The sequence below is a fragment of the Nyctereutes procyonoides genome, unplaced genomic scaffold (genome assembly GCF_905146905.1).
Source record: "Nyctereutes procyonoides isolate TBG_1078 unplaced genomic scaffold, NYPRO_anot_genome, whole genome shotgun sequence".
In the NCBI taxonomy this organism is placed as follows: domain Eukaryota; kingdom Metazoa; phylum Chordata; class Mammalia; order Carnivora; family Canidae; genus Nyctereutes; species Nyctereutes procyonoides.
The window spans coordinates 59181163-59203596 of record NW_026575121.1 but is presented as its reverse complement, the minus strand read 5'-3'; the positions used below and the strand labels follow the sequence as shown (position 1 = coordinate 59203596).

At 47.8% G+C, this 22434-nt stretch overlaps 1 protein-coding gene across 2 annotated transcripts in view; it reads right to left on the bottom strand.

Moving 5' to 3' along the window:
* Positions 1-22067, bottom strand: part of ARHGEF7 (Rho guanine nucleotide exchange factor 7) — a 126542-nt gene extending 104475 nt beyond the window's left edge. Inside the window, exon 1 of one of the 2 annotated variants that reach the window (XM_055335593.1) lies at positions 21777-22067. In XM_055335593.1, coding sequence (XP_055191568.1) covers positions 21777-21941 — 165 coding nt within the window. In that variant the 5' untranslated portion in view covers positions 21942-22067. The remainder of the gene's footprint in view (positions 1-21776) is intronic. The other variant, XM_055335590.1, reaches the window with a different exon arrangement.
* Positions 22068-22434: the final 367 nt, after the last annotated feature.

The following is a 22434-nucleotide window of genomic DNA, read 5'->3' as shown; positions in this document are numbered from 1 at the left end:
GTGTGAAGGCATATTCTTGGAAAATTGGCAATTTCTCAAGAAGTTAAACAACCTAAGCCCCAGCAATTCCACCCCTAGGTATTTACCTTAGAGAGATGAAAACACATCCACAAAAAGCTGTGTATGAGAATTGCACCGGGTGCCTGGATGGCTCAGTCAGTTAGGCTTCCAACTCTTATTTTTGGCTCAAGTCATGATCTCAGGGTTGTAGATTGAGCCCCACATCAGGCTTTGCACTGGGTGTGGAGCCTGCTGGAGTTTCTCTCCCTCCCCCTCCATCAAAAAACAGCAGCTTTACATATAATCACTAATGCCTCCACAACCCAGAGACAACAGTTCCTCTCTCCAGTGGCCACCTTCCAATGACCAACAATAGCCCAATTCACTCTGTAGAAATACTGTCCAAATTTCTCACAGTAATTAACTCCAGGCTTTTCCATCAAGAACTCTAATCAGTCAAAAGCATAGACAGTGTACAAGCTGTGCAACTGGGCATGAACTCCTTTAAAAGCTATAGTGACTTTCCTTTGAGATGACAACTTTTGTATTCAATATTTGATAAAGGATGTGTCAGGAGTTCTGAGACTTTGCAATAAACTACATCACAGCAATGTTATGGTCATACTTCAGAGACCTCCACAGCTGTCCAGTTTGCCCCTTCTCAACTCCTCTCTACCACTCACTGCATGCTGGGAACATGGGAACATGCAGTGTCCTGTCAGCTGGCCACTCTTGGTCCAAGCAACATGCCAGCTGAGGCAACTAGCTGCCTTCACCACAAGTGCTTAGAGAGTCTGAGTTTACAAAACTTCATGAGAAAGAACAGGCACTTCTAGCAAGGCAACTAATTCAAACGGGTCCAGCGCACTGCAAAGATTAAGATCCAGGATACAGAAAACTCCTAGAGTATGCTCTGGGAAACACCTAACTGCCCAGGATTGCCATTCCCAGAGATTCTGATTGAGTAGTTTGAGTACAGTTCAGAAGTTGGGACTCTGAAATCCCCTCATCTGACTGATTTTCAGCCACATTTGTAACACGGGTACTGTAACTCCGTGTTTCTCAAACACAAATGTGCACCAGAACACCCAGAGTTACATTACTATGCCCTGCCAGAGTCTAATCGGTAGGTCTGCGGTGGAACCCAAGGATGTGGACTTCTGACATTCACAGTAGATGCTGATGGTACCAGGATCCTACTTAGTGGCAGAAATCAACTGAATTATCAATGAAGAAATGTTCCCTGTTTTTCCCCCATTGGGAAATCAAATTCCCAACCACAGGAACAAAGGTTTCTGCCATCAACAGCCTCATCACCACAGCTACAGAGAATCACTTCCTCTGAACATCTGTGATTCCGTATGCAACCCCCACCCTGTAGCCAGACTTACTTGTGCACATCTTATCTCCCCTGTTAGACTCAAGCTCCCTGAGTGCAGGAGCCTAAAATGTCTCTGATTAAACAGTCAGCATACTACCTGCTTAGGTTACTAAACTCATGGAGACGATGTTAACATAGAAAGGGTCAGAGAACCTGGAAGAGGAAACAGGGACTATGGAGAAATAACCTCCCCAAATGTATGCAACCTGCATACTTCACCAGCCTGCACCAGGAGGCAGACCTCTGAGGGCTACAGCAACCAGGCTCCCCTACTCCCACTCCTAGGGGGTTCAGCCAGTTGGAAGCCCTAGCAGGAATACGGTGGCAGCTGCCACAGTGGTGTGCTGGAACTGCTTCCAAGAACTGACCACACATACTCCCTACCCTAGCTCTATGTTCAGAAACACCTCACTGGTAGCTGGAATCATCTGTGGTGCAAGTATTTACACCACAGAAATCAGCAGACACTACAAATCAGGGCTTCTCACCACAGGGAACCCACTGTTAAACCTTTACCAACATACCACTGGCTGTGTGCCTTGACTGCAGACCACAGCTCCTGTCAGGACCTCCCACCAGCTCCAGTAACCCATTCCCCCCACTGTTTCCTTCAGGCTTAGGGGAAGTCATGGCTTCTGGAAGTGCCTCCACGTGTCTTACTGGCTGTCCTTACCCCTGCCCACACTTTGTCAATACCTTCTTCATTAAACTCTTCAACCACCTCTGCTTAGTGTGCTGTTTGCTGCTGGGTCCCTAACCTAATGAACTTCCTGGTGGTACAGTTAAAAATAGAACGAGTGTCACAGTAACAGATGGGAAATAACTCAGAGAGAGGATTGAGTCAATTACAGCACTGTACCTCCACAAACAGAGCACCACCCACCAGAGCCTTTAAAAAGGCAGCAGCTTTTAATGACTGATATATCATGACTTCCTAGTTAGTATAACTAAGTATAACTAAGTGGGGAAAGGAACATGGGAAACATATGCATAACATGCTACCTTCAGTGTAAAAAAAAAATGTGCATAGGTGCTTAGAAATGCATGAAATTTCTCTAGAAGCTCATGCCAGATACTTTTAACAGAGGTTGCCTTCAGCAAAAGGAACAAGGGCCTGGTGGGCAAGGGAAGAAGGGAAACTTGCTTTCCACTTTATACTTGTTTGTGCCCTGTGAATTTTATACCTCATGTAAGTATTATTAATAGACACATGTTTTAAAAGAAGAGGAAGAAGAACGCTCCAATCTAGTGTTCTCCTCAGGCCAAGATGCCTTCCCCCTTACAAAACAGTCCTCAAAGAGCCCAGCTACCAGTGGGCTGGGGTCCTTGTAGAACCTCCCTCACACCCATGTGGAGGTACAATGCTATGGTTAAAATCCTAAGGTCACCTTAATGAGCACTTCGTAATTCCTCCGATTTCTAATTACCTGTTTTATTATAACCTCTGTTTTATTATAATTAGACTGCAGCTGCCTCCTGATCAGGGATTATGCTCTTCAACAGCACTCTGCACTCATTCTACTGTGAATGATGTTCAATGGAGTGAAAATATAGGTCGAGAGAGCTCACTTGGCAGTCTACAAGGCATCTTCCTCCAAACCCACTAGAAAACAAATGAAGCATCCAGGAGAAGTTAAGGAATCGGTTGCTAAATGCCAGATAAGTATATTATCTCCCCAAAAGGTATAGCCTAGGATTAGAAGTAGCTTACTGAAAAAAAAAAAATAATAAGCCTTTAATAAAGTATATTCTTCTTTTGCTTTCCTCCTTCAACATCTCCCAAAGCCCAATTCTTGTACAGATGCTACAATCATTTGGGAAAAAATAAAATGTATTCCACTAGTGTGGAACCAGCAAAAATAAAAAGCAAAGCCAAATATGAATGTGCAAAACCTCCAGTTCCCAAACTAAATTCATATATCCAAGACATGTGGCATGTCAAGAAGAGGACCAGCAAGACTGTACGGCTTAAATTAACTCCTGTGTCCCCAGAGGCTTTCTTCCCACAAACTCCAGAAGCACATTTTTAGACCTCGGAGATGGTGGAAACCATCCAAACTTCATGCCAATGCCAAAAATGGATCTTAAAAAATATGAACAAAACATTAATCAGATAACCTAGAATAAATTTCTCCACTGAAGTTGTATTTTCTTCCCTCTGTGATGTTAGGCAGGTGTGCATTAGTTGTCAGGTAAGAGCAGTCTTCCAAAGAGCACATGCTCTCCCTGGCTGTGATTTGGACCCCAGAGAAGCTGGGGTGCGAGGACGGGCCATTGTTGATTGCATGTCTCATTACATTCTGTAAGCAGATGCCATTTGGTATGCCTTTGAAGGATCTTAATGCAGGAAAACAGGAAAAAATTCATTAAAAAAACTCAAACTGGACCTTGTCAGAAATTTTTCTTATCTACAGTTTTCAGTGGTTCATATAAAATTATGTTTTTTTCCTCATTCCCCATGCCTGTGAACTACTGAAAACAACCCATGAATGGTGGCACAGCATTTTGCAAACCTGAACCACTGCTTGCTTTTTTCTTAAGCTTCATTTCTATGTTGTTTCTGACCCTTGGAATCCATTCCCCCTCTTATTGAACACATTTCAGAATGGTTGGCTATACTGGTGATACCTTTTATTGTTGTCCCTCAATGGGGACTGTTTCCTCATGGAAAAGCCTATGGAGAAGGTCTGTGGTCCCTGGTGGAAGTGTGCTAAATAAATCCTAAGTGGGTACTTGCTGTATATGCTTGTGGTATCAGTGCAGCAAGTAGGGCTGAAAACCTTCCAGGACAGGAGGAATCCCATCTGTGTTCCCACCACCACCACCACCACCCCCACCGAGAGAGAAGCCATGCATTCTGCTCTCTGAATGGGCAGCTTGGTCTCACACGTTTGCTCCTTGCCTCACCCCAACACCCTACCTTGTACCAAGACACCTCAACCTAGAATGTCCTCTCCCATCCCTGCAGCCACCAATGGCATTCCACCATATAAATCCGTATTCTCAGATGTCTCAGAGGGCTTTTAAGTTTTTCCCTGCTGTTCCCCATTTGTTTTACCTTGGCTACTCATCCTAGCTTCTGAAGGAGCTTCTGAATGCTCCTATCTGCGCAGCAAAACCCAAGCACCATGGTAGGAGCTACAGAGCAGCGCACTGCCTTGTGCCCTTCTCTCCCAGCTAAAGAATCTTCCATTTTCAAACTGCTTGAGAAGCTGCACCCAAGGCAAGTTAAAGCCTCAGAGTCAGAACACTGGACAGTGACCACCTGAGAATGTGCTCTATTTTAATCCACGTGATAGCGTGTGGGAGGTTAGAGGCATGTGGAGAAAACCAGATGATTTTGGAGCCTGGGAAGCTAAACGGAGCCTTCATCAGAGGAAGCAATCTGACTAAAGGGATAGAAGACAGCTGAGGACCTGTGCTGGTGAGCGGCTCTCTATAAATAGCAGTTGAGACCCTCCCTAGAGGGAAACGCCTGGGGAAAGAGAACCCACACCTGGAATGCTCTCAGAACTCTGCAGCCAGTTCAGAATTTCCTGTTAACTGTGAATAATAAAAACGTGATAAACGGATCATTAAGTTTTCTTCTGAAACATTTAAGTATCAGTATATGGGCAGCAGCTGTGAATGAGTTGTGTCTATAGATAGGAAATACATTTTCAAAAACTCACTTAGAAAAACTGACCTTCGTTAGTTAAAGATATAGGGCTGCCAATGTATACTCAGGAATTCTATTTCTTCCGTATTACTATAACTGGAATATCTCCCTGCATATTTATAATTTGCCTGTCACATGACTCCTCTGCTCAAAACCCCAAAAGTTCCCAGTTTCCTCAGTAAAACCAAAGTCCTAGAGAAGAATGGAAGACAAGCCATAGACTAAGAGAAAGTATTTACATAAGACATATACAATCAAGGACTTGTACCCAAAATATACAAAGCACTCCTAAAACTCAACAATAATAAAACAAACAGCCCAACTTAAAAATGGGCAAAAGATAAATGTGTGGGAGATATCAGAAAGGGACACAGAACATAAAGACTTCTAACTCTGGGAAATGAACTAGGGGTGGTGGAAGGGGAGGAGGGCGGGGGGTGGGGGTGAATGGGTGACGGGCACGGAGGGGGACACTTGACGGGATGAGCACTGGGTGTTATTCTGTATGTTGGTAAATTGAACACCAATAAAAATTAATTTACAAAAAAAAATGGGCAAAAGACCTGAACAGACTCCTTGCCAAAGAAGATATATAGATGGCAAGTAAGCATATGAAAACATGCTCCACATCATATATCATCAGGGAACTGCAAATTAAAACAAGGAGAAACCACTACACAACTATTAAAATGGCCAGAATCCAACACCATTTGCTGGTGAGGATGTGGAGCAACAAGAACTCTCATTCAATCCTGGTGGGGATGCAAAATAGCGCTGACAATTTGGTGGTTTCTTACCAAACTTAACATATTCATACCATACGATCCAGCAATCTTGCTCCTTTGGTGCTTCAACCCAAGAGCTGAAAACACATCCTTGCAAAAACCTGAACACAAATATCTACAGCAGCTTTATTTGCCAAAACCTGGATGTAATCAAGATGACCTGCAGTAGTGAATGTGTAAATAAACTGAGGTGCATCCAGACAGTGGGAAACCAGTGATAAAAAAAGAAATGATCTGTTAAGCCATAAGAAGACATGGAGGAAACTTAAATGCATATTTCTAAGGGAAAGAAGCCGATCTGAAGAGGCTACATCCTGTATGATTTCAACTATATGGCATTCTGGAAAAGGCACAACTATGGAGAGAGTAAGATCAGTGGTTGCCAGGATGAACAGACAAGCAAGGAAGATTTTCAGGGCGGTGGAACCACTCTGTATGACACTGTAATGGTGGATACATGGGGTTGTCCAAACCCACAGGGTACACAACAAAGTGAACCCTAATGTACACTGTGGACTTTAGTTAATAATGTATCAGTATCAGTTCAATGGTGACAAGTATACCGCGCTAATGAAAATGTTAATAGGGGAAAGAGGGGGTAGGTGGGAATTATCTGTACTTTCTGCCCAGTTTTCTGGAAACCTACACTGCTCTAGAAAATAAAGCTTCTTAACTTTTTTGAAGTCAGAGTCCCTGTGATGGCTAAGCAAGCCCTGCACAATCTGCTCTCTTGTTCCCTCCTTGAACTAATCAGCCAGCTACTCTCCTCTATTTCACACTGATCTCTGCCGTGTCCAGAACTTGCCAGGAAGGCTCTTACCTCAGGGCCTTTGCACAGGCTATTCCCTTGCCTGAAATCCCATCTCCCAGACATTCACGTCATTCCTTTGCTCAGATTCATGGAGGCTTTATTTAAATGCCACTTCTCAGTAACGTCTGCCCTATCAGATATAAAATGGCAACATTGCCTAGCTGCTGGCATTCCCATTCCTCCTCTTCCTGTTCCTTCTCTCCAGAGCACTTACATGGTCTAACATGCTATGTGATCTACTTGTGTCCTGCATTAGGAAAGAGAGGCTGCAGATGCAAAGCATTCAGTCTGTCCAGGAAAAATGTCAACACCTGGTAGATACAAGCAATCAGTGTATTATTTGTTCAGTAAAAGTGAAGTTGAGCAATGCTGACATAGCACCTAAAATATAAAAGTAGTATCACTGTCAAGTATGAGAATCAAATATTTGAGACAGGTACTATTCTAAAAAAAAAAAAAAAAACACTTGATGGGACACCAGGGTGGCTCATCATTTGAATGTCTGCCTTTGACCCAGAGTGTGATCCCGGAGTCCCGGGATCGAGTCCCACGTCGGGCTCCCTGCATGGAGCCTGCTTCTCCCTCTGCCTGTGTCTCTCATGAATACTACATAAATAAAATATTTCATAAAAATAAAAAGCACTTGGAAGTATAATCACTACAGGCAAAGCGATACAGAGAAATGAAAGACAATCTTGGGTTTTACTGAAAGTCTTAACCTTAACCCTTTCTGTCAAGATCGACAGGTGCATCCTGCAACTGCCAGCTCAGCCTAGGGACAGCTGCCAGCCCCCTCCATCCAGGGCTGCCCACATTCAGCATCCTGGGCTCCATTTTCTCCTGTGTGTATCAGGACATCAGGTAGCCAGGAGCTGCCGGGAACTGCTGAGAGCCAGCACTCAGGTTTCAGTTTTCATCTCTATCACTAAGGAAAATCGCTGGCTACATGTTGGGTTCCCCCTAACCAGCTGGCATGCTCTCTCAGGCCTCTGCAGGCTCCCATCACCCAGCACATCAAGCAGCCATCCACAAGACCCACATGTTTAATAGGGTTGCCTTATATTAGTTTCCTAAGTATCACAAAGGAGCCAAAACAAGCCACCAAAGACCTCGTGTGATTCCGACATTTCAGGGAGGAAGGGACAGAGGCTCACGCAGTAGGCAGAGGGGAGGGACAGGCATGAACGCCGGCAGCCGCCCACCTGCAACTGTGACTATCTTGCTGCCTGTGTGGCGCAACCTCCTGTGTCTGTGACACCCTGAGAGAGTGGCCCTCTTGTGTCCCTTCAGGCAGTTTCCGCAGTTCAGGCTCAGCAAACTCCAGCAAGGGGGCCTGCTATTCACTGCTTCTGCCCTCTGGCGTCTCCTCTGCCTGTCTAGTGAGTCTAGTTTTTATTTCCGTAACTTCCACTTATTCCTTTTTTAGAAGTCTTATTTCTTTGCTGAGATTTCCTATGTTTTCATTTGTTTCAAGAGAATTTGTCATTGCTGTTTGAGGCCTTTTTAGGATGGCTACTTGAAAACATTTGTCAGTGATTCTAACGTCACTTCCTGGAAGGAGAAACAGTCACTAAAGGCCACCTCAGCCGTGGCTCACGGGAAAGGAGCTCCCCGTGGCCAGACTTGGGGTGGGGGAGGTTGTCAGAAATTTTCTCCATATTCAGTAACCAAATGATTCATTGGCTACTTACCTGAAAAGCATAATTGGAATGAAATTGAGGCAGGTCTTCTTGGTGTTGGTTAAAGGCCAGTGTGAGCCGCACAGACTCCTCCAGACCTTCAAAGAACAAAGGGTCCCCAGCTAAAAGACCACAGACCCAGCACCCCTTAGAAGCAGCATCACAAGTCACAGCTCAGCTGAACCCTCACTAAAGAACAGTTCTGCACAGCCATGTTTTGTTCTAGCATCCCAGACTCCTCCCAGAGGCCATTCTCTAACCCCACAGCCCAACAACACGGTGACTTACTTTTCCCTTAAAAGCCTGTGTTACAGAGAAACCCTGCCTGAAGTGTCTCCATCTCTCTCCATAGTTTTTAATGACTTGGCATCCTGTTCAGCCACAGCTCCTCCCAACCCTAATGCAAATATTTCAAGGATGTCTCCCTAAGCGCCTCAATTTAAGTAAGGCATTCATCAGAACTCATACAGACCTCCTGAGCTCACTCTCTTCAGAGAGACTGTTTCTCTCCTGCTTTACACAAGAATTTTCAAGATGCACAGAAACAGGTGATGAGTCCCATTTTTGAGGTAAATTCCAACAGCCCTTTCCAACCCAAGGCAGGATATCTTTCCAACCTCTCTACCTCCACATTTCAAAAGCCCATAGGAAAGCAGCATGGGATCTGTTCTGTCTTGAACTTAAAGGCACCAAGCATGAGGGGGTAGCCAAGGTAGGCAAGTGCAGTGCTCACCTGTGGAAGCCCCCAGGTAATCACACTTGGCCTCCTGTCTTCTTAAAGGGCCATGCATGCAATCTGGCTGATCCAGATTATGGTGTTCCTGGGCTGATGAGCTCAGAAGGCTGTCAGTAGTTCTCATATGTGGTCTCCTGGACCAGCAGCATCAGAATAACCTGAGAACCCATCAGAAGTGCAAATTCTCATCACCCACCCAGACCTATGAAATCAGAACTCTGGGGTGAAGCCCAGCAATCCATCTTCACAAGCCATCCGCTGAGTCTGATGACCCTCAAACATAAGACCCACACAGCCACCTAAACCAAAGGCACAAATGATGGGAAGCCCATCATTACTTGGAGACAACCTGAAATACACATGCTCACTAACATTTTGTACATGATGGACAAGAATCAGTGTTGGGCAGCTGTGCTACCTCCAGCTGTAAGAGAAGAAAACCAGTCCGATCCAGGAACTCTCAGCCCAGAAGCTCCTCAATGAGGGAGCCTGTATGTGTGTATGCCACACCCCTTGCCTCAACACCCCAAGCCCTGCTCCCGGGAACACTCCCCCAACAGCCTCTCAAAGATAAAGGATCAAGGAGAAAAAAAATAACCAGTGGGCTTGCTTCTCCCACACATGGAGACAGACCTGAAAAGTGGGTGTTTTATTGCTTTGCATTGGGAAATTAGTGCCCAAAAGCTAGACATTGCTTATATTTATTATGGTTATTTAGGAACAATATTCCCTCTGCATAGCATTTACTTACTTTTATCTTTTTCCCTGCATTTTATTATGACTTGTAACAAATTGTGAGTGGTTTCCAAATAAGAGAAAGCAAAAATATAAATAATAGTGAAAGGGAATATAAGGGAAGGGAGAAGAAGTGTGTGGGAAATATCAGAAAGGGAGACAGAACATAAAGACTCCTAACTGGGAAACGAACTAGGGGTGGTGGAAGGGGAGGAGGGCGGGGGGTGGGGGTGACTGGGTGACGGGCACTGAGGGGGGCACTTGGCGGGATGAGCACTGGGTGTTATTCTGTATGTTGGCAAATTGAACACCAATAAAAAATACATTTATTATTAAAAAAAGAAAGCAAAGCCCAAGAGACATGTATATTCATAACTTTATAACCTTATAATACAGTCCTCAACTTGCACATGAATGTTCTCAAAAATGGCATACTGACATCCCTAAAATGCCTTAACTCATCAGATCTGGACTTTCAAAGGTCAGCTGCAACACAGACGTGGCAGAGAACAGGTGGCTTCCAGCAGTTCCTTGTGAAATGGATGGAGGGGGTGGATTACAGACCAGACGTTAATACATTTAAGGTAAGAGGAAGCCTCAGCATTGCTCAGAGTGACAGCTCTTCAGCTTCTACTCACTCACTGGACTTACATGAACACCCGGTAAAATATGTAGGAATTGAAGGGGGAAATGTGGCAGTTGTATTACCCTGAAACCATGGGAAAGAACAGTTTTCTAGAATCCTTTTTTAGGCAAAGCCAGCTCAAGGTCAGCTTCCCCTTGCTAAGGTCAACTTCCACTTGCCAGACTCTGAAGAGGGTTGATGAGCACCATAACATCCCGCTCAGCCCTGAACCACTGCTGTGCATCCATGCACCCAGGGCACCCTCACTGAATCCAGCCTCACTGACTCAGCTCTGTCTCCAACATCCCCTGCTCCCCTCTGTCCAGAGCCACCCTCGCCCTCACCACTCCACACAGGCACCCTGGCTCAGCGGCCAATGACAAGGTGTACACTCAGCCGGCTAGCCCAGCAGAGTCTGTGTGTGCCTACTGCCGGGGAACAAGGAAGGACCATGCCCCATCCTCCCTGCACACCGCCAGATCCTTCTGGTCCTCTGAGGCATGCTCTCTCACCCCTGCTGCATACTGGTTGTGCTCTTCCCCTGGCTTCCGGTCACCAGGCTCCCTCCTGACCTCACCACCTGCTGCCAGGTTCCTCCTTTGCAGTGCTGCCCAGCCGTCCCTGTCCAACTCCCCAAGGCTGGTGCTAGGAAGCTCACCACTGCCCCACACTCCAATTCATATGTCTCTCTCTCTCTCTCTCTCTCTCTCTCTCTCTCTCTTTCTCTCTCCCTCATGACTCCCAAATTTATATTCCAGCCCATTCTCCTTTTGGAGCTCCAACTCCTCACCCTTACCTCAGGTGCCGCCCCAGGCTCCCTCTCACCTCTGTGTGTACCTCTCTCACCCCATCTACCCTGCTGTGTAGCCAGCACGCTGGAGGCAGTGGGGCTCAGAGCTGCTGTGCCTGCCCTGGGTCTCCTGAACCCCACCTGGAACTCAGTTCCCAACAGCTCAATCAGGCAAAAGTAAGAGCTTCATATCCACCTCTCCCTCCACCACAGGCCACATCCAGTCTGTTTCCCCACCGTGCCTGCAGTATTGTTTTCAAATCTGTAACCATGTCATTCTTCCCTTTATGACTGGAAAATGTCAAAACCTTTAAGACCCTGTGCTCCCTGGCCAGTGCTTGTCTCTGCCTTGGCCAGCACTGTGGCCACCCAGGCCTTTCCCAATTCCTCCCCTTAATTCCAGCCCACTCATCCATTAGCACTCAGCTCAAGTACCACTTCCAGAGAAGAGTCTTCCCAAGACATCACCTGACCTACCTGCCAAGTATAAACCAGGATCCTCTGCTAAAACCTGTTCCTTACCCCCAGAGCATGTATCTCAATTTATAAAACAAATTCACACGACTTCTTTAATGTTACTTTCCCCGCTAGATGGTCTTCAAATCTATACTACTAATCACTGAATCTCCAGAGCCCAGCATAATAAACCATGCAGTAGATACCCAACGCAGATTTGATGAGAAAACAAATATAGCAACAAATGAGCTCTCTGGAAGTACACTATTTACCTTTATACGTTAAAATTCTATACATGTTTTCTGAATTCACAATCAGGTTCAAAAGTACGGGACTGCCAAAAGAATGAACTAAAGCTCCACTATACACACAACAAAACCTTAATTACACACAGGGTGAATACTGCCATATAAGAGTGAGATATAACAGACGTCCTATGCTCATATTTGAAGGGTACAATTTGACAAATTATGACACGTGCACCATTGTGAAACCATCCCCAGAATCAGGACGAATGCCCCTTCATCCCCAAAGTCTCCTTGTGCTTCCTAAGCACTAATGTACCTCCTGTCACCGTAGACCATGCTGCATTTTCTAGAATTTTATGTACACAGAGTCATACAATGTGTACTGTTTTGCCTAACTTCTTCACTCAACATAATTCTCATCCCTCTTAAGAGTATTCACTTTTTTTTTTTAAGAGTATTCACTTTTATTGCATAGTACTGGATAGTACGGATAGACCACACTTCATTCACCAGCAAAAAACATTTGGGTTGTATCCAGTTTGTAGTTATCAAAACTAAACCTGTAGAAAATAAATTTAAAAAAAAACAAAGTTGCTATGAACATTTGTGCACAAGACTTGGTAAGGGCATATTTTTGTTTCTTTGAGTAAATACTTAGAAATGGAGTGCCTAAGGGGCACCTGGGTGGCTCAGTGGGTTAAGCATCCAACTCTTGATTTCAGCTCAGGTCATGATCTCAGGGTCATGTGGGGCTCTGTGATCAGCGGGGAGTTGGCCTGAGGTTTTTCTCTCCCTCTGCCACCTGCCCCCAACTCATACTCACTCCCTCTCTCTTTCTCAAACAAATAAATGAATAAAATCTTTAAAAAGAAAGAAAGGGAATGGCTAAGACACTTGGTAGATACTTAATAGTTCAAGGAACCGACAAGCTGCTTTCCAGAGTGGTTGCACAGTTTTCCACTCCCACCAGCAGTGGAAGGGGGCTCCAGATTCCCCCAAGGTCCTCATCAACACGTGGTAGGACCATTCTAACTATTCTAGCAGGTGTGCAGGAGTAGCATGCACTTCAGTTTCAGTTTGCACTTCCCTCATAACTAGTGCCGCCTAGCATCTTTCCCATGCTTGTCACTTGTGTACCTTCTTTGGTGACGTGTCCGCTCAAGCCATTTGTCCATTTTTTATTTTAAAGATTTTATTTGTTTATTCATGAGAATACACAGAGAGGAGAGAGAGAGGCAGAGACACAGGCAGAGGGAGAAGCAGGCTCCATGCAGGGAGCCTGACGTGGGGCTCAATCCCAGGACTCCAGGATCAGGCCCTGGGCTGAAGGCGGCGCTAAACCGCTGAGCCACCCGGGCTGCCCCATTTGTCCATTTTTTAAATTAGGTTCTCTGCTTCCTCATTATTGAGTGTTGAGAATTCCTTATGTACCCTGGATATAAGTCCTTAATTTTTTGGTAAAATTCACCAGTGAGGCCATGTGGCCTGGAATCTTCTCTATGAGAAGCTTTTTAACTACTGTAAATTCTTTCATAGATGTGGGGTTAGTAAGGTCATTCATTTCCTCTTGAACGTGTCTTCCATGGAAACTGTACGTCTTGTCTATGCTGCAGAAGTGACTGGCATAATAACAATGTTCGTACTATCCCATTGTTATCTTTTTAGCATCTAGAGAATCTGTAGTGATTCCTCATATTGGCCATTTGTGTCCTCTCTTTTTTTACTGATCAGTCTAAGAAGTTCATCAATTTTGAATTCCTCAAATAACCAGATTTTGGTTTTGTTGATTTTCTCTAGTAAATCTGTTATTTTGCTGATTCCCATTATGTCCTTTATTATTTGCTTTCATCTACTACTTAGAGTTTAATTTGCCCATATTTTTCTAACTTCTTAAAGTAGACAGACATTCCATTACAGACAACAAAAGCAATTTTGTGTAGTGAGTAGCTCACTCCCAGAATATTATTTTAACAATTCATAAACAGATGCTTAAGACTCACATGCAATAAAATACAGTTACTGTTATTATTTGAAGAACCAACTGTGGATTGCTGCCATGGTAGTTACTCGGACTCAAACTCAGTAAATGAATGCCCTTAGTCCAAGGTGGGATAGATGAACTTAGATCCTCCTCTATTTGTCACCAGTTGACCAAGTGTGGAAGACACTCCATTCCAGTCTCTTGTCACTTAAAAATATGGCTTCTGTGGTACTTTCTGGAGGCTTAAGCCTTCACCACAAGCCTGTCCAGAATTTGACCACATCCTATTTATAGAGTGTGTTTTCAAAAGAAACAAAAATGCATTAACAAACAGGAAAACTGTGACCAGAAAATGTCATGTTTCCATGAGAAGAAATCTGTTACCAGCACCAATGTTTACAATTGCCTGAATGAGGCAATTTCTTCAGCCCCACAGAAAATATTACAATAAGTTTACTCCAGAAATAAAGGCCTGGAATCAGATTCTAGGCATCCTGATGGTGTCCGAGAGTGCTACCAGCAGAGATGATTCATCCAGGGGAGGCTCCTCTGAAACTTCTAATTCTCCAACAAAACCACTGTAACGTGACAGAGTCATAATCTTTCGGCATGAAAATCTTTTCAATTTTTCAGAAAATCGGTGTTCCTAACAAAAGACTTCTGAATGAATTTGCTAACTGCATATGGATACTAAAAAGTCCCTCATAAACATAAGAGAAGCCATGGGTCTTAAGTGTAAAGCATTTGTGAATTCTCTGTGTGAAGGAATCTGGCCCAAACTCTTCATTTTATAGATGAATTAATTGAAGTCAGGTGCATATGGTTGTGTAAATTGTGACTGCACAGTCTAGGGAGGGTCACTCACATTGTAATGTACACGAATGGGGTGTTAGGAGTGTGCTAGGGGAGAGCTCTGGGGCAATGATGCATAGAGATCAGCCTCCACAGAGGTCAGCCTCCACAGGCTCTACAGAGCAAGTTAGGGAAGGGTCATGGTAGAGTACAGAAGTGGCCCTAGTTCTTTACTCTTCCCTGTTGCCATGCCCTGTGGAGAGTGACATGCTAGCTCTTTCCAAAGACAGAGCCTGTTTTTTTACTATTTGAGTCCAAAGCTGGCCCTGACTTGCTTTGGCCAATGGCAGGTGCTAGTACCTGGCTGAGGCTTCAAGAGGCTTGGAGTGTTTCTGTGCTGTCTCACACCTGCCTCCATTCTGTGGACAACCCCAGGCCCCAGGTGCTATGGGATTGGAGAGCATGCGGCAGCAAGCTTGGCCTCCTTGGTCCTTGCAGAAGCCTCCTAGACTCCACTGGAGAGAGCCCAGCTGAGATGGGCAGAGCTGACCACGCTGCATGGGCAAGATCAGTCATGACCCTAGAAGGACTGCCTAGCTCACCTGTAGCCCCATGGACAAAAACAGACGCTTTCTTCTGCCCGCTGCTGAGGTTTCATGGCTGTTTGTTATGCAGCCTCACTGTGGCAGTAGATAACAGGTACAGGCTGGAGAATGAAGGTGTTATTTTGTACAGAACTTTAATTTTTATGACACTTGGAGCAGCTTTTTAGAAACCAGTCAATAATATTCAATATCATCTCCAAACAAGGTGTTTGTAATCCAGAACCAAACAAAATATAGCAATTTAGGCTTCTTCCAGTTCATATTAAATTGCTTCAGCTGAAAATGGGACTCTGCTGTTCCAAGTTTGCTTTGGATTTGCAGTTTCCTGCCACGAAGTCTTGTTGTGGCAGTATGATTTTTTTGTGAGCAATACCTTCTTTAAAATGGTCTTGTCCTCAGTTATTCGTAAACACTGTGGCCCGTGATGGCCTTTCTCCCTCACTTCTGCATGACTCATGACCCTCTGCCCCTTCTCATTCATCTCTCATGGAGGAACCCCACAAGGAGTCTGGTAAGCTCTCCCTGTGGCACCTCATAGTCCTCAGGGGGACTTCAGGGCCTTCCTGACTCTGGGTTTACTGGTGTCCCGTCTGTACTAAGATGGAAGGCAACATGCTGTACTTGTACGGATATAAATGTGTCTGTGGCTAATGCTGTCTCTAGACGGCCGTCTCTAGTCTTCTGGATTGGAATCGCCTGCGTGTTTGTCATTGTCGGTAGGAGGTGGCAAAGGCGTGGTGTACCTCTGGGCAGTCAACTCTGCCATGGGCTGTGCCAGCGGCTAGGAGGGTTGGTTGTCTCCAAGACCCACTGGGCCCTTCCAGAGCCCCTGTAACAGGGTGGTTCCCACGTGTGTTCGAGAGTCATCCATTTGCTATGTGACCTTGGGCAACTTCTCTAATTTCTCTGAGTCTTAATTTCCACCTAAAAATGAAATTAATGATACCTGCCTGGAGGGGATGGGCTCTTGGGGGCAATAGGGTCATTTAAGGGGGTAAATAGATATGAGGGGTTTGGTGAAGCATTGGGTACAGAGTAGGTCCTCAGTACACAGTAGGTGTTAGTATTTTATGAATTGACACTGAAAACTTTCCCTGCGGTGGCCAGGAAAACTCTAAGCCAGGATTTGAACCTCAAGGCCACTCAAATCCAGGAATAGTTTCTTATTCTCACTACTGGGCAGATTCTAACAACCTTAGGGGGCTGGCGGCCCCTTCCTTCCCACCCAGACAGACCACCATTGTGTGGGCTGGTGGGACCACTGAATTTGACTTCCAGGACCCTCTGTTGCGCGCCAGGTCCAGTGCAGCTGCCAAATGCACACAGCTGCTGGCTCAGAGGGGCCGGAGGGCCTCGCTGGTAGGCTCGGGTTTCACTTTATAGGGCTTCATGTATGGAAAGGGCCTGGAACACCACCGTGTGCAGACGGAGGGTGGGGGAGGGCTGGCCCTGGGTCCCCTGGGTCTGAATTCTGACCTTTTCTTCCATCATTTCTTCCCAGTTAGGTTAGGAAAATTCATTTCCTGCTATTTTTATATTTCTTACTTTAGCTCTGGATTTTAAAAGTTTTCTGAACCAGGCTGGTAGTTCTCAGCCGTTTTTGTGGGATAGTGTTGTGTCTGCTGTACTCCAAAGGCCAAGGAGATGGGGATGTTTAAATAGGTTGTGTAAAAATATGTATTTATTGGGTTCCTACTATGTGTATGCTAGTATACATATCATACATACAGAAACACACGCACACATCTATGTGTTCAGCATACATAGAGCTGAACCCGGAGAGCTGACCCCGGAGAGCTGACTGAGCCCCCGGAGAGCTGACTGAGCAACGTGGGCATAGCAGACTGCCAAGCATCAGTGTTCTCACCCGGGAGATGGAGGCGACACGCAGCGCCACAGAGAAGCAGCTCAGCACACTGCCAGCAGCTCCGGGCTTGCCCTACCCCTTTAAGAGAGACGTATCCAGAGGCGGGCAGTGCTCAGGGGAAGGAGGCCAGGAGGCCTCAGCGGGCATATTTCTATTAATAGAACAGGGTCCTGGGACGGCACCAGCAGGACTCTCCCAGGGACTGGGAAGCAGCTGCCCCAGGACAGGAGGTCATCTTGCTCCCCTAGTGCTCCCCAGATCCAAGTCAGCCCTGAGTACCCATGGGTGAGGCCAGCATAAACCCTGCACTGGTGCTCGGGTGGCTCTCGGGAGATCCCTTTCTACGTCCCCCACTCTGAATGTAGGTTTGTCTGCTTTACTTTGAGCCAGCAAAGGCAGTTAGTTTCCTTCTTCCCCAGGCCTAAAGCCCAAGGCAAGAATCGCCCTGCTGAGAGGCTGAGACAAGACTTTAAAACCACATGCTTTGAAAGCAGATGTTTATTATTACATTCTAACTCTTGTGGAAGCTTCGTCTCATTAAAAGGAATGGGATATGAAGGAATGGGATATAACCCATCATTCCATTTGTAAAGTTTAAAGAAGACTCCTTAGGAACACAGTCAGGACAAGACGCGTTCTGTTACTTTTCTGAGCGCTTTACCAGGCGACCCACAAGGATTTACCAACAGTGACAGGGAGTGGGCCTTCGGAGCAAGACCCATGCCAGCACGCCACACTGCCATCGCTGGCCTCACCTGCAGGGAAAAGGGTCCAGGAAGAGGCAAACTTCCTGCAGTGGGCACTCAGAACTGCTGTCCAGCGGCCACTGACTTCACTTCTCTCCCTGAACCAGCTCCAAAAGACCTAGCACTGATCAGAATGCAGGCCACAAATCAATCAGGAGAAAGCCATTCTTCCTCCCATGTTCTGTCCTAATGCACTGATTTTCTGCAAGCCTGCAGATCACCACCTAGGGCTGCCAGATGACAGTCGGAGGAAATACAAACCACATTCTAATCCACGTCAGAAAAATCGTCAGATGCTGGGCTGCTCAAAAGCAGGTTGCCCAAAACTTCTTAGTTCCTGCTCCTCTGCACGAAGAGCTGACTTTCTGACTTTGGATTTCCTGCTGCCTCATCCTACCAGTTTTCCTACTTTCTCCTGTACCAAATCCCCAAAGAACCTGTTAGTCCTTTCATCTCCTAGAGCATCTGGGCACCCTTGAAGCCGGTACAGACTTATTAGGTTGACTGGGCCCAAATTTATTACGTGACCTATTATGGGTTGGACAGTATCCCCCAGAATCCGTATGTTCAAGCCCTGACCCTGGAAGCACAGGACGTGACCTTATTTGGAAACAATGTCACTGCAGATGTCACCTGTTAAGGTCACACTGGGGGCAGATGGCCCTAACCCAATGACTGTGTCCTTCCTTGTAAAAGGGGAGGTTTGGATACAGCAGAGGCCACAGGGAACGCAGTGGGGACTCTGGGTGAGTGCTAGACCCCCTTCCCTGGTGCCTTCCAAGGGACCAAGGCCCTGCCTGTATCCCAATCCCAGACCTGTACCTCCAGAACTGGGAGAGAGCAGGTCTGTGGTGCAGCCGCTGGGCTGGGGCTCCATCACGGCCCCAGGACAGACACTCAGCCTGACAGCTTAACCCAACCTAAATGCTCACATACACATGGAGCAAGACCAGAAGGGTAGCAAGACTTTCAACTGTGATCCACAAATGTGGATGGAGGGAGTGTCTCCAGGGAGCATTTACCCAGTGGCGTGTGCTCTGTCCCCCTGGACCTAAGGACAAAGAACAAGGCTCCATAAGCTTCTCGTGCTGAACCAAGCAAGTCCATGAACAAAACTACAGCAGCATGTCATGGCGTCCATCACTTTAGGGTGTCTATCACTGGGGGTCAGCCCTCTGAAACTTCGACATCTTGATTTCACCCTCCTGATGAAACAGTCTAGAGAATGTTTAAAGTGTGAATGCACGAGCTCAGGGTTGCAGGCTCCCTGGATTCTGGGGCCTCTGTGTGCTCCCAACAGGAGGGATGGGGGATTAAACTGTGAGCAGGTCACATTCTGGTCGTTCCCAGACAAAATCAAAGCACCTGAGCCTCATACACGAGATGGGGAAACTGTGCAATCCCCACGTTGTCTCCCCTTCAGCAGAGAACTTGTCGTCAGCAAGAATGTAAAGGGTCTCCCCTGAACTGCTTGTGTCAAGTCCATGCCCCGCCCCTACCCCAAACCTAGGAAAGTCGCCTGCATCAAGGGGATCCCGAAGACAAAACTTTTACAATCTGGACCGAAACAAAATGTCCTCATGGTCCTCCGCCCTTTCACTGGTTCCAAAGTGGAACGAATGAACATAATGCGACACATTAGCACGTTTTCTTAACAAGAGGCACATGGGAAACCCAAGCCACCCCAAAACTTATCTTAATGCTGTGCTTTCCCCACCCTAATGGTCTGTTTTAAACAGCAGATCTACAAACGTTAGGTTGCAGGCTGCTTACACCACATTAACCCATCATCCGTGTGTCCGTGCGGCAAACTGGGGTAATATCAAGGCCCTTTCAACTCACATGAATAGTCAGTGAAGTTTCCAAACACTCCTGTGGAAAGAAAGCCATTCATACAGTCAAGTAAAAGCTGTCTGGCACATCTGCTGTGGGGCTCATGGCACTGGGTATGAGCACTCAAATAAATACCTCTGCTTAAGAAATGCAAAAGCTCATGAAACACCTGAAACCCCAGGTTTTTAGAGTCAGAGACTAGCTAATATTTTACTCCAAAAACCTACCTTTGAACCACAGAGAATCAGTAGTTCTGCCTATGTGTGCCTCTGATGTGAAACTTGTGTGACTGCCTCAGTCGTAAACAAATCAGTTGGGGCAGCAGGGTGGGGGACACAGGGGCGGTGGGGCTTCAGTTTGGCCCTTGCAATCTAAACACTGTCTTCATTCCTTTCCTCCTTTCAGGGATGGAGGGAATGCTCCAGTTCTGAAAGCAAATCTTTCTAGAATGTACAAGAAAATGATTATTGAAGTCTGCCAATCTAATGAATGCAGTTAATATACCAGATAACACGCATTAATAGTGATATGTTTTTATCCAGATAGTATCTGAAATTTCTTAAAGTTTCATGTCGGTCATGGAACAGCATTTATAGAAGGCTGCTTTGGTGAACTGTGCATGCATCGTCACTGCTTCTCAACATCTTCCTTTTAATTACCAGAGGTCCTGATGTCCAGAGGACAACAAAGTACTCTGAGTGCCTTGCAAGTTGGATTTGGCTCCTTATTCCTCTCTTAAATTATCATTTTATTGTGGAATCGGGTTCATTTATAAGCAACATTTTTATTTCCTGGACAAGCTGGCAGCTCTTCACTCTAATGCAGATTCTGTTTCCCTGTATATGTTCCAAGTAAGAAAAATACCTAAAACTCATATGCATGCAAAATTTATGTTAAATAAAACCTTTTCCGACCTTTAAAATGCAGCACCAACCATGCACAGACTTAGAAGAGTAAACGTTTTACTTTTCCAAGTCACCTAATTAACATCTTATTAGCAAACTGCCCTGGTGCCGTTAGGGCCAGTATGAATCCATTTTTAAAAATAGTTTTGGTTTTTGTTTTTTTTTTTGTTTTTTCCTAATCATGGTGTGCTTCAGCTTCTCCACTGAACACCTTTTAAGTAAATGTTGATCTTAAGATTCTGCATCGGCAAAAAAAAAAAAAAAAAAAAAAAATTGGGATAAAACTGCAGTTTCTGAAATACAAGTACGCATTGTTTTTAAAAGCGTTTCTCCGCCTTGGCCCCTGCTTTGTGAGCCCCTGTAAGGGGAAAGCAAACTTTAATCACTCCAGAGAGGCGGGTCAAGGTTCGCGCTCGGCCCCGGGGAAACCACCAGCCACCAGGAGAGAGGCAAGGTCCGGGGGGCTGGGGATTGATTCTGCTGGGAACCAGGCATGGACCTGGGGATGAAATCTAGACTGTTCAGCCAGGGCCGAAGGGTGCCAGGGCTTCCCCGGGTCCGCCGCCCCCGGCCGTGGAGACGCGCGCCACGCTGGGCGGGGAGGGCGGCGGCTCGCGCGCCAGGCCGGCCCTCGCTCTCGGTCGCCGCATCCCTCCGACACGCGCGGCCGCGCGCCGGGCAGGCGGAGGCGAGACTCCTACAATAGCAGCCCCGGGAACTGCTGGAACAAAGCCTGGGAGGAAGCCGCGCGCGGCGCCGCGCACGGTCCTGCGCTCGGCCACGGAGCGGGGCGCCCCCGCCTTGGGGCCCCGCGGCCTCCCGGGGTCGTCCCCCGCCGCCCCGCACACAATGGCGCCCAGCTCCCGCCGCCCGGGCCTCGCGCCGCCTGCGCGCCCCCCGCCCGGGCCGCGCTCCCGGGGCCGCGCACAAAGGAGGCGCGTGGGCTCCTCCGCGCCCCGCGCGGCCGCCAGGTGCCGGCGCCGGCGCCCGCGCCCCCCGGGAGGCGGCGGGCGGCCGGGGCGCGGGCGGCGGGGGCGGGGCGCGGGCGGCGGGGGCTGGGGCGCGGGGGCGGCGGGGCCTGGGCGCGCGCGGGGGCGGGCGGGGGCGCGGGCGGGGGCGCGGGCCCGGGCCGGCCGCACTTACTTTCTCGATGGTCCCGGGCAGCAGGCGCTCCAGCAGCCTGCAGAGCACCACCCCGTCCTTGAGAGACGCCTGCAGGAAGCCCTCCGGGTCCGAGATGGTCTTCTTGGGCGACTCCAGCACCCCCAAGGTGATGAGCCACGTAACGGTCTGCTCGGCGGAATTCATCGCGGCGGCGCGCCCGGCCTCCCCGCGCCGCGGGCCCGTGTGGGCGCCGTTCACCTCGGAGCGGCCGCGGCCCGGCCGGCTGCGCCCCCCGCCCCCTCCGGCTCGCCCATGGAGAGGCCGGCCCGGCGATTGGCCCGGGCGGCGCCGCGCTCCGGCCGGCTCGCGCTCCCTCGCGTGCGTCCTGGCCGACTGTCAAGTGCCTTTTCATTAGATGCACATGAACCTGCGGCGGCCGCCCGGCGCCGCCCCCGCCGCCGCCTCCCGGCTCCCAGCCGCCGCCGCCGATGACATCACCGCCAGGAGAAGAAAAGACGCGGCGCTGGAGCGGCCCCGCGCCGGCCGGCTCTCTCGCTCCCCGCGCTCGGGCGGGCCCGCCGTGCGCCCCGCCGCGCGCCCCGCCGCGCGCCCCGCCGCGCGCCCCGCCCCGGCCCGGCCCGGCACGGCCCGGCCCGCCCCGGCCCGGCCGCGCGCGCCCACCTGCGCCGCCGCGACC